Raw genomic sequence first — 13189 nt, 5'->3', positions numbered from 1 at the left:
GCGGGGGGGGGCGGGGGGAATTGGGGCCGTTTCGGGTCCGTTCCGGGGCGGCCGCGTCGCTCTGAGCCTTCCGGGGGGACAGCGGGGACCCCCCCGGGCCGAGCGGGACAGCGCCACCCCCCGCGGGGACACTTGGGGACAGCGCCGGGGCCGCCTTTGTGTGCCCATGATGTCCCCATGTCCCCACACCCCCGTGGCACCCCGTCCCCGTGTCCCCTTGTGCCCACGTGCGCGTCACCGCCCTGTCCCCCGTGTCCTCACATCTGCATGTCAGTGTCCCCACATCCTGCTGTCCCCAAATCCCCACGTCCCAGTGTCCCCAAAATCCCACTGTCCATGTCCCCCTGTGCCCGTGGCCCCAGACCCCTGTGTCCCCCTGTCCCCATGTCCTCACATCCCCATGTCAAGGTCCCCACATCCCCGTGTCCCTAAAATCCCAATGTCCATGTCCCAATGTCCCCCTGTCCCCACATCCCAATGTCCCCAAACTCCCACTCTCCATGTCCCCAATGTCCCCCTGTCCCCACATCCCAATGTCCCCAAACTCCCACTCTCCATGTCCCCAATGTCCCCCTGTCCCCACATCCCAATGTCCCTAAAATCCCAATGTCCATGTCCCCAGTGTCCCCCTGTCCCCACATTCCCATGTCCCCAAACTCCCACTCTCCATGTCCCCAATGTCCCCCTGTCCCCCTGTCCCCACATCCCAATGTCCCCAAACTCCCACTCTCCATGTCCCCAATGTCCCCCTGTCCCCACATCCCAATGTCCCTAAAATCCCAATGTCCATGTCCCCAGTGTCCCCCTGTCCCCACATTCCCATGTCCCCAAACTCCCACTCTCCATGTCCCCAATGTCCCCCTGTCCCCCTGTTCCCACATCCCCGTGTCCCCAAACTCCCACTCTCCATGTCCCCAGTGTCCCCCTGTCCCCATTATTCGGGGTCACTCCGGACCCTTCCCGAGCGCGCCCCTGACCCCGCGGCTGCCCCCGCCAGGTGTCGCGGCCGTGTCGCGGTGTCGCGGCGGTGTCGCGGCCATGGCGGGGCTGCTGCCGGCGCTGGTGGCGGTGTCGCAGAAGGCGGCGGAGGTGGCGCGGCGCTGCCGGGCGGAGGAGCCGCTGTTCCGGCTCCTGGTGGCCGAGAAGACGGGCCCGGAGCGCAGCGCCCGCTTCCAGCGCGACTTCAAGACCCTGGCGGATGTCCTGATCCAGGAGCTCATCAAACACGACCTGGGGACACAGGTGGGGACAGCCCGAGGGTGGCCCGGGGGGGGTGGCACCTCCAGGGCTGTCCCCTGAGCCACCCCCGGTGTCGCCGCAGTTCCCCGAGCTCCGGGGTCACATCCACGGCGAGGAGAGCAGCGAGTTCAGGGACGCGCACGGTGAGCGGGGACAGAGGGGACAGGGAGGGGACAGGGGGACAGGGAGGGGACAGAGGGCACAGGGAGGGCAGTGTGGGGACAGTGTGGGGACACTGGGGACTGAGTAGGGACAGCGGGGTGGGGACACAGAGGGAACACACGTGGGGATGTGGGGACAAGGCTGAGGAGGGAGGGAGGGAGTCCCCAAGTCCCAATGTCCCCCAAGTCCCAATGTCCCCATGTCCTCATGTCCCCACATTCCCATGGCTGAGTTGGGTGTCCCTGTGCCACGTCCCTGGCAGGTGGCACGGTGACAGTGTGGGTCGGTGCCACCCCGGGTGTCCCTGTGCCATGTCCCTGGCAGGTGGCACGGTGACAGTGCAGGTCGGTGCCACCCCAGGTGTCCCTGTGTGATTTGGGGTCCCTGGCAGGTGGCACGGTGACAGTGCGGGTCGGTGCCACCCCGGGTGTCCCTGTGCCATGTCCCTGTGTGATTTGGGGTCCCTGGCAGGTGGCACGGTGACAGTGCGGGTCGGTGCCACCCCGGGTGTCCCTGTGCCATGTCCCTGGCAGGTGGCACGGTGACAGTGCGGGTCGGTGCCACCCCGGGTGTCCCTGTGCCATGTCCCTGTGTGATTTGGGGTCCCTGGCAGGTGGCACGGTGACAGTGCGGGTCGGTGCCACCCCGGGTGTCCCTGTGTGATTTGGGGTCCTGGCAGGTGGCACGGTGACAGTGTGGGTCGGTGCCACCCCGGGTGTCCCTGTGCCATGTCCCTGGCAGGTGGCACGGTGACAGTGCGGGTCGGTGCCACCCCAGGTGTCCCTGTGTGATTTGGGGTCCTGGCAGGTGGCACGGTGACAGTGCGGGTCGGTGCCACCCCGGGTGTCCCTGTGCCATGTCCCTGGCAGGTGGCACGGTGACAGTGCGGGTCGGTGCCACCCCGGGTGTCCCTGTGCCATGTCCCTGGCAGGTGGCACGGTGACAGTGCGGGTCGGTGCCACCCCGGGGGACACGGTGGCCCTGCTGGTGGCCGTGCTGGGCCCCGAGCACACGAGGGCGGCCGAGCTGCTGGCAGAGGCCGTGCACCAGGAGGTGACACTTGGGGACACGGAGCTGGATGGCATCGACCCAGGAGTGTCCCCAGGGGACCTGGGGATCTGGATAGACCCCATTGGTGAGGGGATGGGGTGGGACAGGGGTGGGGACAGGGATGGGGATGGGGTGGGGACAGAAATGGGATGGGGACAAGGATGGGGAGAGGATGGGGTTGATGGGATGGGATGGGATGGGATGGAGGGGACAGAAACAGGGACAGGGACAGGGACAGGGATGGGGACAGGGAATGTTGTGGGGTGGGATGGGGATGGGGACGGGGACAGGGATGGGGACAGGGACAGGATGGGGACAAGGACAGGGGATGGGACCGGATGGGATGGGACAGAAACAGAAACAGGGACAGGGATGGGGACAGGGACAGGATGGGGACAAGGACAGGGGATGGGACTGGATGGGATGGGATGGGAACAGAAACAGGGACAGGGGTGGGGACAGGGACAAGGACAGGGGATGGGACCGGATGGGATGGGACAGAAACAGAAACAGGGACAGGGATGGGGACAGGGACAGGGATGGGGACAAGGACAGGGGATGGGACTGGATGGGATGGGATGGGAACAGAAACAGGGACAGGGGTGGGGACAGGGACAGGGACAGGATGGGGTTGATGGGATGGGATGGGATGGGATGGGATGGGATAGAGGGGACAGAAACAGGGACAGGGATGGGGACAGGATGGGATGGGACAGAAACAGAAACAGGGACAGGGATGGGGACAGGGACAGGGACAGGATGGGGTTGATGGGATGGGATGGGATGGAATGGAGGGGACACAAACAGGGTTGGGGCCAGGCCAGGCCAGGCTGGCACCCCCAGACCCCCTGGCCCCCCCAGACTCCACCAACGAGTTCATCGGGGGGCGCGAGGACGTGGCCGCCGTCGATGGCGTCGCCCCCGGGGGGCTGCGCTCGGCCCTGGTGCTCGTGGGGGCCTTCGAGCGCCACAGCGGGGTCCCCGTGCTGGGGGTCATCAACGAGCCCTTCTACCAGAGGGACCCCCAGAGCCACAGGTACCCGCAGCCGGGACCCCCGCACCCCTGGGACCCTGAGCCTGCAGCCCTGACAGCCCTGGGGGTCCCTGGCACCCTGTCCCCCACCCCTCAGCATCATTGTCACCCCTGTCCCCCACCCCTCAGCATCACTGGCACCCCTGACCTTCACCCTGGGGTTCCAACTGCCCCATTCCCCTCACCCTGGGGTCCCCATTCCCCCCATATTGGGCTCCCCATTCCCCTCACCCTGGGGTCCCCATTCCCCCCATCCCAGGGTCCCCATTCCCCTCACCCTGGGGTCCCCATTCCCCCCATATTGGGGTCCCCAGTCCCCTCACCCTGGGGTCCCCATCTCCCCCATATTGGGGTCCCAACTCCCCCATTCCCTCCCACCCCAGGGTCCCAGCCCCCCAGGTCCCCCAGCACCCCATTCCCCCCATATTGGGGTCCCCATTTCCCCCATATCGGGGGTCCCAGCTCCCCATTCCCCCCATCCCCGGGTCCCCATTCCCCCATATCGGGGGTCCCAGCACCCCATTCCCCCCATATTGGGGTCCCCATTCCCCCCACCCCAGGATCCCCATTCCCCCCATATTGGGGTCCCCATTCCCCCCATCCCCAGCTCCCCATTCCCCCCATCCCGGGGTCCCCCTTCCCCCATATCGGGGTCCCCACTCCCCCATGTCCCCCTCCCGTCCCCCCATCTCACCCCGTGTCCCCCCTCGCTCGCTCCGTCCCCGCAGGTGGCAGGGTCGCTACCACTGGGGGGTGGCTCACGGCGACACCCGCCTGTGCTCGCTGTCCCCTCCCGTTCCCCGCGCGCGTCCCCGCGTGGTGCTGAGCCGGGCCGAGAGCGCGGCCGTGCGGGGGGCCCTGGCCTCGCTGGGCGGGGGTCCCCCCCTTTTCGCGGCCGGTGCCGGGTACAAACTGCTCTGCGTGGCGCTGGGGCTGGCGGACGCCTTCGTGCTGTCGCAGGCCACCACCTTCGCCTGGGACTCGTGCGCCCCGCACGCCGTGCTCAGGGCGCTGGGCGGGGGCGTGGTGGCCTTGGCGGGGGCGCTGCGGGCGGGGGGCGGCACCGGGGACCCCCCCCGAGCTGCGCTACCACCGGCCCGGAGCGGGCGGGAGCGGCGCCGAGCGCTGGGCGAACCGAGAGGGGCTCGTGGCGTTCGTGCATCCCCCGGTGCTGCGGGCGGTGCTGGGGGCGCTGGGGGGGCTGCGGGAGCTGGGGGGCGCAGGGGGCTTGGGGGGGCAGTGAGGACACGGGGGGCAATGGGGACACGGGGGGCACGGGGAACATGAGGGGCAATGAGGACACGGGGGGCAATGGGAACACGGGGGGCAATGGGGACACGGGGGGCACAGAGGGCATGGGGGGCAATGGGGACACGGGGGGCAATGGGGGCATGGGGGGCAATGGGGACACGGGGGACAATGGGAGCTTGGGGGGCAGTGAGGACATGGGGGGCAATGGGGACACGGGGGGCACAGAGGGCATGGGGGGCAATGGGGACATGGGGGGCAATGGGGGCACGGGGGGCAATGGGGGCATGGGGGGCAATGGGGACACGGGGGACAATGGGAGCTTGGGGGGCAGTGAGGACATGGGGGGCTTGGGGGACACGGGGGGCAATGGGGACACGGGGGGTTTGTGACACGGGCTGGGGGACAATGGTGGTGGGGGGGTCGAGGGGCTGGGACCCCGGGGTGGGGGTCAGGAGGGGTTGGGGGACACTGGGATGGGGGATTTGGGGGGCTGGGACCCCGAGTGTGAGGCCAGGGTGACAGGGACCCCTGGGTGTGGGGGTGAAGGGGGGTCAGGGACCCCGGGGTGTGGGGTCAGGAGGGGCTGGGACCCCAAGGGGGAGGGTCCGGGGTGTTTGGGACCCCAGGGTGAGGGGCTGGGGGTCCCGAGGACCTCGGGGTGCAGGACCAGGGTGACAGGGACCAAGGACAGGGGGACAGGAGGGACAGGGGGACCCCGGGTGCGGGGTCAGGGGGGATCTGGGACCCCCGGGTGCGGGGTCGGTGGGATCTGGGATCCCGGTGCGGGTCAGGGGTCTCAGACCCCGGTGCGGTTCGCGCTGGGAGCTCCGAGTCCCGGGTCCCCTGTGTGGGACCCCCGGTGTCCCCAAGTGTCCCCAAATGTCCCCCCCCCCCAATAAAGGATCGCTCGCAGCCGTTGTTGTTCTGCCGGGCCGGGCGGGCGGTGCCGGTGCCGGTGCCGGTGCCGGGGCGGTCCCGGGGGGGCGCTGCCGGTGCCGGTCCCGGGGCGGTTCCGGGGCGGTCCCGGGGCTCTCCGGGCTCGCCCCCGTCACATGATCCGGAGCCCTCGGGAAGGGCGGCGGTGAGCGGCACCGGGAGCGGGTGGGGAACGGCACCGGAACCACCGGAAACGGGGGGGAAACGGGGGGGGAACGGGACCGAGACCGAGACCGGGACCGGGACTGGGACTGGGACCGGGACCACCGGGAGTGGGGGGGGGAACGGTACCGGGGACCGCCGGGACGGGCGGGACTGGGTGGGGTGAACGGCACCGGGACCGCGGGGAGTTGGGGAAAGTGGGACCGGGACCACCGGGATTGGGGATCGGTACCGGGACCACCGGGAGTGGGGGGGAGCGGTCCCCGGGACCACCGGGAACCGGAAGGGGAACGGCACCGGGAGCGGGGCAGGGGGAGAGCAACCCCGGGAACTCCGGGACCACCGGGACCGGGGGACGAAGCAGAACCGGAACCGGGACCGGGACTTGGGAGGGAGCGGCACCGGGAGTACCGGGACCGGGGAGAGTGAAGGGAGCGGCACCGGGAGCGGCACCGGGAGCACCGGGCCGGGGTGGAGCGGTACCGGAGCCGGTACCGGTAGCGGGGCGGGGCCCGGCGGTTCCGCGGGCAGCGGTACCGGTACCGGAACCGGTGCTGAGCGGCGGCTCCCGCAGCACGGCCGGGCCATGGCGATCGAGGGGGGCATGAAATGCGTGAAGTTCTTGGTTTTCTTCTTCAACTTCATCTTCTGGGTGAGTCCGGGTACCGGGGGGCACCGGGGGGGTCCCGGTACCGGCAGAACCGGGGGGATCCCGGTACCGGCAGAACCGGGGGGGATCCTTCCGGTCACCCCCAATTTGGGGGTTCCGGGCAGTGGGGGGGGGAAGAGGGGGGGGGGGTTTGGGTGAAGCCACATCCTGTCCCCAAAGGGGGCACGGGGGACCCCAAAATGAGGGGGGGACCGGGGGGAACCGGGGGAGAGGAACCGGGGGGAACCGGGGGAGGGAAACGGGGGGGGACCCTCGGGGGGGGGGGGGGGCGGGACGGGGCTTTGGGGAAGTCGGGGTGAGGAAAGAGCGGCGGGAGCCAACGGCCGGAGCGGGGGGGGGACATTGGGGGACACCGGGGGGGACATTGAGGGACACGGGGGGGACACGGGAGGGGACACCGGGGGGGGACATTGAGGGACATTGAGGGACACCGGGGGGACACCGGGGGGGACACTGGGGGACATTGAGGGACACCGGGGGGGACACGGGAGGGGACACCGGGGCCCCTTCCCGGCCGGGCGCTGTCCCCACCGCGGCTGAGTCACCCCTGGTGACACGGCGGGACACGGTGCCAACCCCCCCCCCCCCGCCCCCCCCCCCGCGCTGTTTGTGCGCACCGGGCACGGGGAGGGGTCCGCGGGTGGGGGGGGGGGTGGGGATGGACCCCCCCGGACCCCCCCGGGACCCCCGAGCGGGGTTGGCGGCGCCCCCCCCCGCGCTCTCGCGTGGCCGGAAGGCCCAAACTTCCCTGAACTTCCCGCTGTGCCCCCCCCCCCCCGCGCTGTCCCTTCCCCCGGGGGGGGCCCCGCTGGTGTCACCCCCCCCGCTCCTCATTCTGTCCCCAAATTGGCGCCGAGGTGGAATTTGGGGAGGGGGGGGTTGTGCACGGAGGGGGTCCCCAACTCTCTGTTCCCCCCCCCGTGTCCCGTGGTGTCCCCCCCCATCTCGGTTTGTCCCCAAATTGGCGCCGGGGGGGATTTTGGGGAGGGGGGATTTTGCCGGGGGGGGGGTCCCCAACTCTCTGTGCCCCCCCCATGTCCCGTGGTCCCCAAATTGGCACCGCAGGGGATTTTGGGGGGAATTTGGGGAGGGGGGGGGTTGTGCAGGAGGGGGTCCCCAACTCTCTGTGCCCCCCCGGTGTCGCCCCCTCCTCATTTTGTCCCCAAATTGGCACCGCAGGGGATTTTGGGGGGAATTTGGGGAGGGGGGGTGTTCTGCCAGGGGAGGGGGGGTCCCCAACTCTCTGTGCCCCACCCCGGTGTCGCCCCCTCCTCATTTTGTCCCCAAATTGGTGCCGGGGGGGGATTTTGGGGGGATTTTGGGGAGGGGCGGTTCTGCCGGGGGGGGATTTTGGGGGGAATTTGGGGAAGGGGGCGTTGTGCAAGGGGGGGGTCCCCAACTCTCTGTGCCCTCCCAGTGTCGCCCCCTCCTCATTTTGTCCCCAAATTGGCACCGGGGAGGATTTTGGGGGGCATTTTGGGGGCATTTTGGGGGCATTTTGGGGGCATTTTGGGGGGAATTTGGGGGAGGGGGAGGTTCTGCCAGGGGAGGGGGGGGTCCCCAACTCCCCGTGCCCCCCCCAGGTGTGCGGCGTGGCCCTGGTGGCCATCGGGATCTACGCGCTCGTGGCTCTGGGCAGGGCCCCCGGTGGCTCCGGTGGGCGGCCCGGGCTGGACCCCCGCGGCCATCGTGGCCCTGGGCGTCGTCATCTTCTTCACCTCCTTCTTCGGCTGCTGCGGCGCCTGGAGGGAGAGCTACTGCATGGTCACCACGGTGAGAGGGGGGCTGTGCTGGGGACACCATGGGGACAGCCCGGGGACACCTGGGGACAGCCTGGGGACAGCCTGGGACACCCCCGGGGACCCCAGACCCAGCTACTGCATGGTGACCACGGTGAGAGGGCTGTGCTGGGGACACCACGGGGACAGCCTGGGGACACCCCCGGGGACCCCAGACCCAGCTACTGCATGGTCACCACGGTGAGGGGGGGGGCTGTGCTGGGGACACCATGGGGACAGCCTGGGGGACACCTGGGGACACCTGGGGACAGCCTGGGGACAGCCTGGGACACCCCCGGGGACCCCAGACCCAGCTACTGCATGGTGACCACGGTGAGAGGGGGGCTGCGCTGGGGACACCCCTGGGGACAGCCTGGGGACACCTGGGGACACCCCTGGGGACAGCCTGGGGACACCTGGGGACACCCCTGGGGACAGCCTGGGACACCCCCGGGGACCCCAGCCCCAGCCCCTCATGGTCACCACGGTGAGGGGGGGGGCTGCACTGGGGACACCACGGGGACACCTGGGGGACAGCCTGGGACACCCCAGGGACAGTCTGGGACACTCAGGGACACACCCAGGGACACCCGCAGGATACCCCCAGGGACCCCAGACCCAGCCCCTCATGGTCACCACGGTAAGGGGGGGCTGCACTGGGGACACCCTGGGGACAGCCCGGGGACACACCCGGGGACACCACAGGGGCCCTCAGGGGACACACCCAGGGATACCCCCAGGAACATCCCAGGGACACCCCCAGGAACACCCTGGGGACCCCCGGGGATGCCCCAAGGACCCCTGGGGGACAGCCTGGGACACCCCAGGGACACCCCCAGGAACACCCCAGGGACCCCCAGGGCCACCCTCGGGGGACACCCCAGGACAACCCCAGGACCCCTGACCCAGCCCGGGATCGGGGACACCCCCCAGGGACACCCCCAGGACCCCTGGGGGCACCCCAGGGCCACCCTCAGGGACAGCCCAGGACCTCCCCAGGGACACCCCCAGGGACCCCAGACCCAGCCTGGGATGGGGGAACCCCCCCAAACCCCCCTGTGACCCCCCCGTGCCCCCCCAGTTCGCCGTCCTGCTCAGCCTCATCTTCCTGGTGGAGGTCGCTGCTGCCATCACCGGTTACGTCTTCAAGCACAAGGTGGGGATGGGGGCGTCGCCTCCCCTTCCCTCCCCTCCCCTCCCTTTCCCTTCCCTCCCCTCCCCTTCCCTTCCTTCCCTTCCCTTCCCTTCCCTTCCCTTCCCTTCCCTTCCCTTCCTTCCCTTCCCTTCCCTTCCCTTCCCCTCCCCTCCCCTCCCCTCCCCTCCCCTCCCCTCCCCTCCCCTTCCCTTCCCTTCCTTCCCTTCCCTTCCTTCCCTTCCCTTCCCTTCCCTCCCCTTCCCTCCCCTTCCCTTCTCTCCCCTCCCCTCCCCTCCCTTTCCCTCCCTTTCCCTTCCCTTCCCTCCCCTCCCCTCCCCTCCCCCGGGGGTCTCCGCCCCCTCCGCCCCCCCGGGGGTCCCCGCCCCCCCGTGACGCCCCCGGTGCCCCCCAGGTGCACGGGCTGGTGGAGGAGGGGCTGGGGGAGGCCCTCAGGAGCTACGAGCGGGGACCCGTCCTTGGCCGCTGCCCTGGATGAGATCCAGCACGAGGTGAGCAGGGGGTGGGCATGGGGAGGGTCACCATTAATTTGGGGAGGGGGCTGCACCAGGACACCCCCCCCACACCATTCCTGCCCCTTTTTCCGCGCAGTTTTCCTGCTGTGGGGTGAACAATTACACGGATTGGGCCAGCGTGGGGCACTTTGGGGCCAACGATTCCGTGCCCAGCTCCTGCTGCCGCCGCCCCGGCCCCGCCTGCAACGTCCACCCCAGCCCGGCCACCGTGTTCAGCGAGGTGAGACCCCCCCCCAATTCCTGACCCGGGCCCTGGGGGGGGTCCTGAGCCCCCCTGAGCCCCCCTGAGCCCCCCTGAGCCCCCTGAGCCCCCCTGAGCCCCCTGTGCCCCCATGCCAGGGCTGCCTGCCCAGCCTGGAGGCCTGGGTCAAGAGGAACGTGCTGGTGCTGGCGGCCGTGGCGCTGGGCATCGCCTTCTTCGAGGTGAGAGACCCCAAAACTGGGGCTGGGAACCCCCAAACGGGGGACGAGGCACCCCCCAAATATGGGCTGAGAACCCCCTGAATGGGGGGGCTGGGACTGCCCCAAATGGGGGCTGGGACCACCCTGAATGGGGGCTGGGATCACCCCCAAATGGGGGCTTGGAGCCCCCCATGTCCCTGTCCCCATTGTCCCTGTCCCCCCCAGTGTCCCTGTCCCCATTGTCCCTGTCCCTGTCCCCCCCATTGTCCCTGTCCCCATTGTCCCCACTGTCACCATCCCTGTCCCCCCATGTCCCTGTCCCCCCCAAATGTCCCTGTCCCCTCCAAGTGTCCCTGTCCCCACTGTCCCCATCCCTGTCCCCATTGTCACCGTCCCTGTCCCCACTGTCCCTGTCCCCATCCCTGTCCCCATTGTCCCCACTGTCCCCATCCCTGTCCCCATCCCTGTCCCCACTGTCCCCATCCCTGTCCCCATCCCTGTCCCCATTGTCCCCACTGTCCCTGTCCCCATTGTCCCCATCCCTGTCCCCACTGTCCCTGTCCCCACTGTCCCCATCCCTGTCCCCATCCCCGTCCCCACTGTCCCCATCCCTGTCCCCATTGTCCCCATCCCTGTCCCCCCCAGTTGTCCCCATCCCTGTCCCCATTGTCCCCACTGTCATTGTCCCCATCCCTGTCCCCGCTGTCCCCATCCCTGTCCCCATTGTCCCCATCCCTGTCCCCATCCCTGTCCCCATCCCTGTCCCCACTGTCCCCATCCCTGTCCCCATTGTCCCCACTGTCCCCATCCCTGTCCCCGTTGTCCCCATCCCTGTCCCCATCCCTGTCCCCATCCCTGTCCCCATTGTCCCCATCCCTTTCCCCATTGTCCCCAGTGTCCCTGTCCCCATCCCTGTCCCCGCTGTCACCATCCCTGTCCCCCCCAGGTCCTGGGCGTTCTCTTCTCCTGCTGCCTCATGCGGGGGATCCGCAGCGGCTACGAGGTCATGTAGCCCCCCCCCCCAAATTCCTGCCCCCCCCCTCGGGGGTCCTGGGGGGCTCGGGGGGACCCCCGGGTTTGCAATAAAGAGGAAAAGCTTCTGGAGAGCCCAGAGGGACTGGGGGGTCTGGGGGGGCTCTGGTGGGCTTGGGGGGTCCCTTTGAGGGCTTGGGGGGGTCTTTGGGGTGGGGGGGGGGTCCCTCCTGGGTGTGACAGGGACCCTCCTGGGGGTGGGGGTCTCTTATGGGATTGGGGGGGGTCTATCCTGGAGATTTGGGGTCCCCCATTGACCCCATGGGGTCAAGGGACTGGTCCTGGTGGCTCTGGGGGGGCTCCAAGTGTCACCTCCATGTCCCCAGATCCTCAGGTGCCACCTCAGTGTCCCCAAATCACCCTGAGCTGAGTGAAAACAGGGATGGGCAAGTTGGGGGGGCTCATTCCCCACCCTTGGGGGGTTTCATTTGGGTCTGGGGGCTCTCAGCGGCCGCCCTGGGTGGCTTGGGCAGGATGAGGGCCAGGGCCAGGTCTGTGACACCCCAAGTGCCACCTCAGTGTCCCCAAATCCAAAACCAGGACAGTTGAGTTCAGGGCGTTTATTCCCCACCCTTGGGGCGTTTATTCCCCATCCTTGGCGCGTTTATTCCCCAATCTCGGGGGTGTTTAATTTGGGTCTGGGGTCTCTCAGCGGCCACCCTGGGTGGCTTGGGCAGGATGAGGGCCAGGGCCAGGTCTGTGACACCCCAAGTGCCACCTTAGTGTCCCCAAATCCCCTTTTAACCATGAACAGAGCAAGGACAGGCGAGTTTGCAGCGTTTATTCCCCAACCCTTGGTGCATTTATTCCCCAATCTCGGGGGGGTTTTTTTGGGTCTGGGGGCTCTCAGCGGCCGCCCTGGGTGGCTTGGGCAGGATGAGGGCCAGGGCCAGGTCTGTGACACCCCAAGTGTCACCTCAATGTCCCCAAATCCCCTTTTAACCATGAACAGATCAAGGACAGGCGAGTTTGGGGCATTTATTCCCCATCCTTGGGGCGTTTATTCCCCAATCTCAGGGGGGGTTAATTTGGGTCTGGGGGCTCTCAGCAGCCACCCTGGGCAGGATGAGGACCCAAGTGCCAGCTCAATGTCCCCAAATCCCCTTTTAACCATGAACAGAGCAAGGACAGGCGAGTTTGGGGCGTTTATTCCCCAACCCTTGGTGCATCTATTCCCAATCCTTGGCGCGTTTATTCCCCAATCTCAGGGGGCTTTAATTTGGGTCTGGGTCTCTCAGCGGCCGCCCTGGGCCGGCCTGGGCAGGATGAGGGCCAGGGCCAGGTCCCCAAATCCCCTTTTAACCATGAACAGATCAAGGACAGGCGAGTTTGGGGCGTTTATTCCCCAACCCTTGGTGCATTTATTCCCCAACCCTTGGCGCGTTTATTCCCCATCCTTGGCGCGTTTATTCCCCAATCTCAGGGGGGTTAATTTGGGTCTGGGGGCTCTCAGCGGCCACCCTGGGCAGGATGAGGGCCAAGGCCAGGTCTGTGACACCCCAAGTGTCACCTCAGTGTCCCCAAATCCAAAACACGAACAGATGAGTTTGGGGCGTTTATTCCCCAATCTCAGGGGGCTTTAATTTGGGTCTGGGGTCTCTCAGCAGCCACCCTGGGCAGGATGAGGGTCAGGGCCATGTCCCCAAAACCCCTTTTAACCATGACCAGAGCAAGGACGGGCGAGTTTGGGGCGTTTATTTCCCAACCCTTGGCGCGTTTATTCCCCAACCCTTCGTGCGTTTATTCCCCATCCTTGGCGCGTTTATTCCCCAATCTCAGGGGGGTTAATTTGGGTCTGGGGGCTCT

The 13189-nt window shown here is 68.2% G+C and overlaps 2 protein-coding genes across 2 annotated transcripts; both read left to right on the top strand.

Moving 5' to 3' along the window:
* The first annotated feature begins 65 nt into the window (after window positions 1-65).
* INPP1 (inositol polyphosphate-1-phosphatase) lies at window positions 66-4727 on the top strand. Its single transcript, XM_071420478.1, is given in 6 exon segments — window positions 66-1242; window positions 1322-1382; window positions 2333-2536; window positions 3313-3487; window positions 4213-4555; window positions 4557-4727. Coding segments are annotated over 6 exon segments (1743 nt in total). The 5' UTR covers window positions 66-453.
* Window positions 4728-5672: 945 nt separating this feature from the next.
* CD63 (CD63 molecule) lies at window positions 5673-11457 on the top strand. Its single transcript, XM_071420474.1, is given in 10 exon segments — window positions 5673-5816; window positions 6408-6485; window positions 8087-8145; window positions 8147-8276; window positions 9363-9437; window positions 9829-9876; window positions 9878-9925; window positions 10026-10169; window positions 10289-10372; window positions 11298-11457. Coding segments are annotated over 9 exon segments (720 nt in total). The 5' UTR covers window positions 5673-5816; window positions 6408-6419; the 3' UTR covers window positions 11364-11457.
* Window positions 11458-13189: the final 1732 nt, after the last annotated feature.

Source organism: Agelaius tricolor, unplaced genomic scaffold (assembly GCF_023055355.1).
Source record: "Agelaius tricolor isolate 1412-34295 unplaced genomic scaffold, bAgeTri1.0.p SCAF_144, whole genome shotgun sequence".
Lineage (NCBI taxonomy): Eukaryota > Metazoa > Chordata > Aves > Passeriformes > Icteridae > Agelaius > Agelaius tricolor.
The sequence above is the reverse complement of the archived record's forward strand: the minus strand, read 5'-3'. Positions and strand labels throughout refer to the sequence as shown.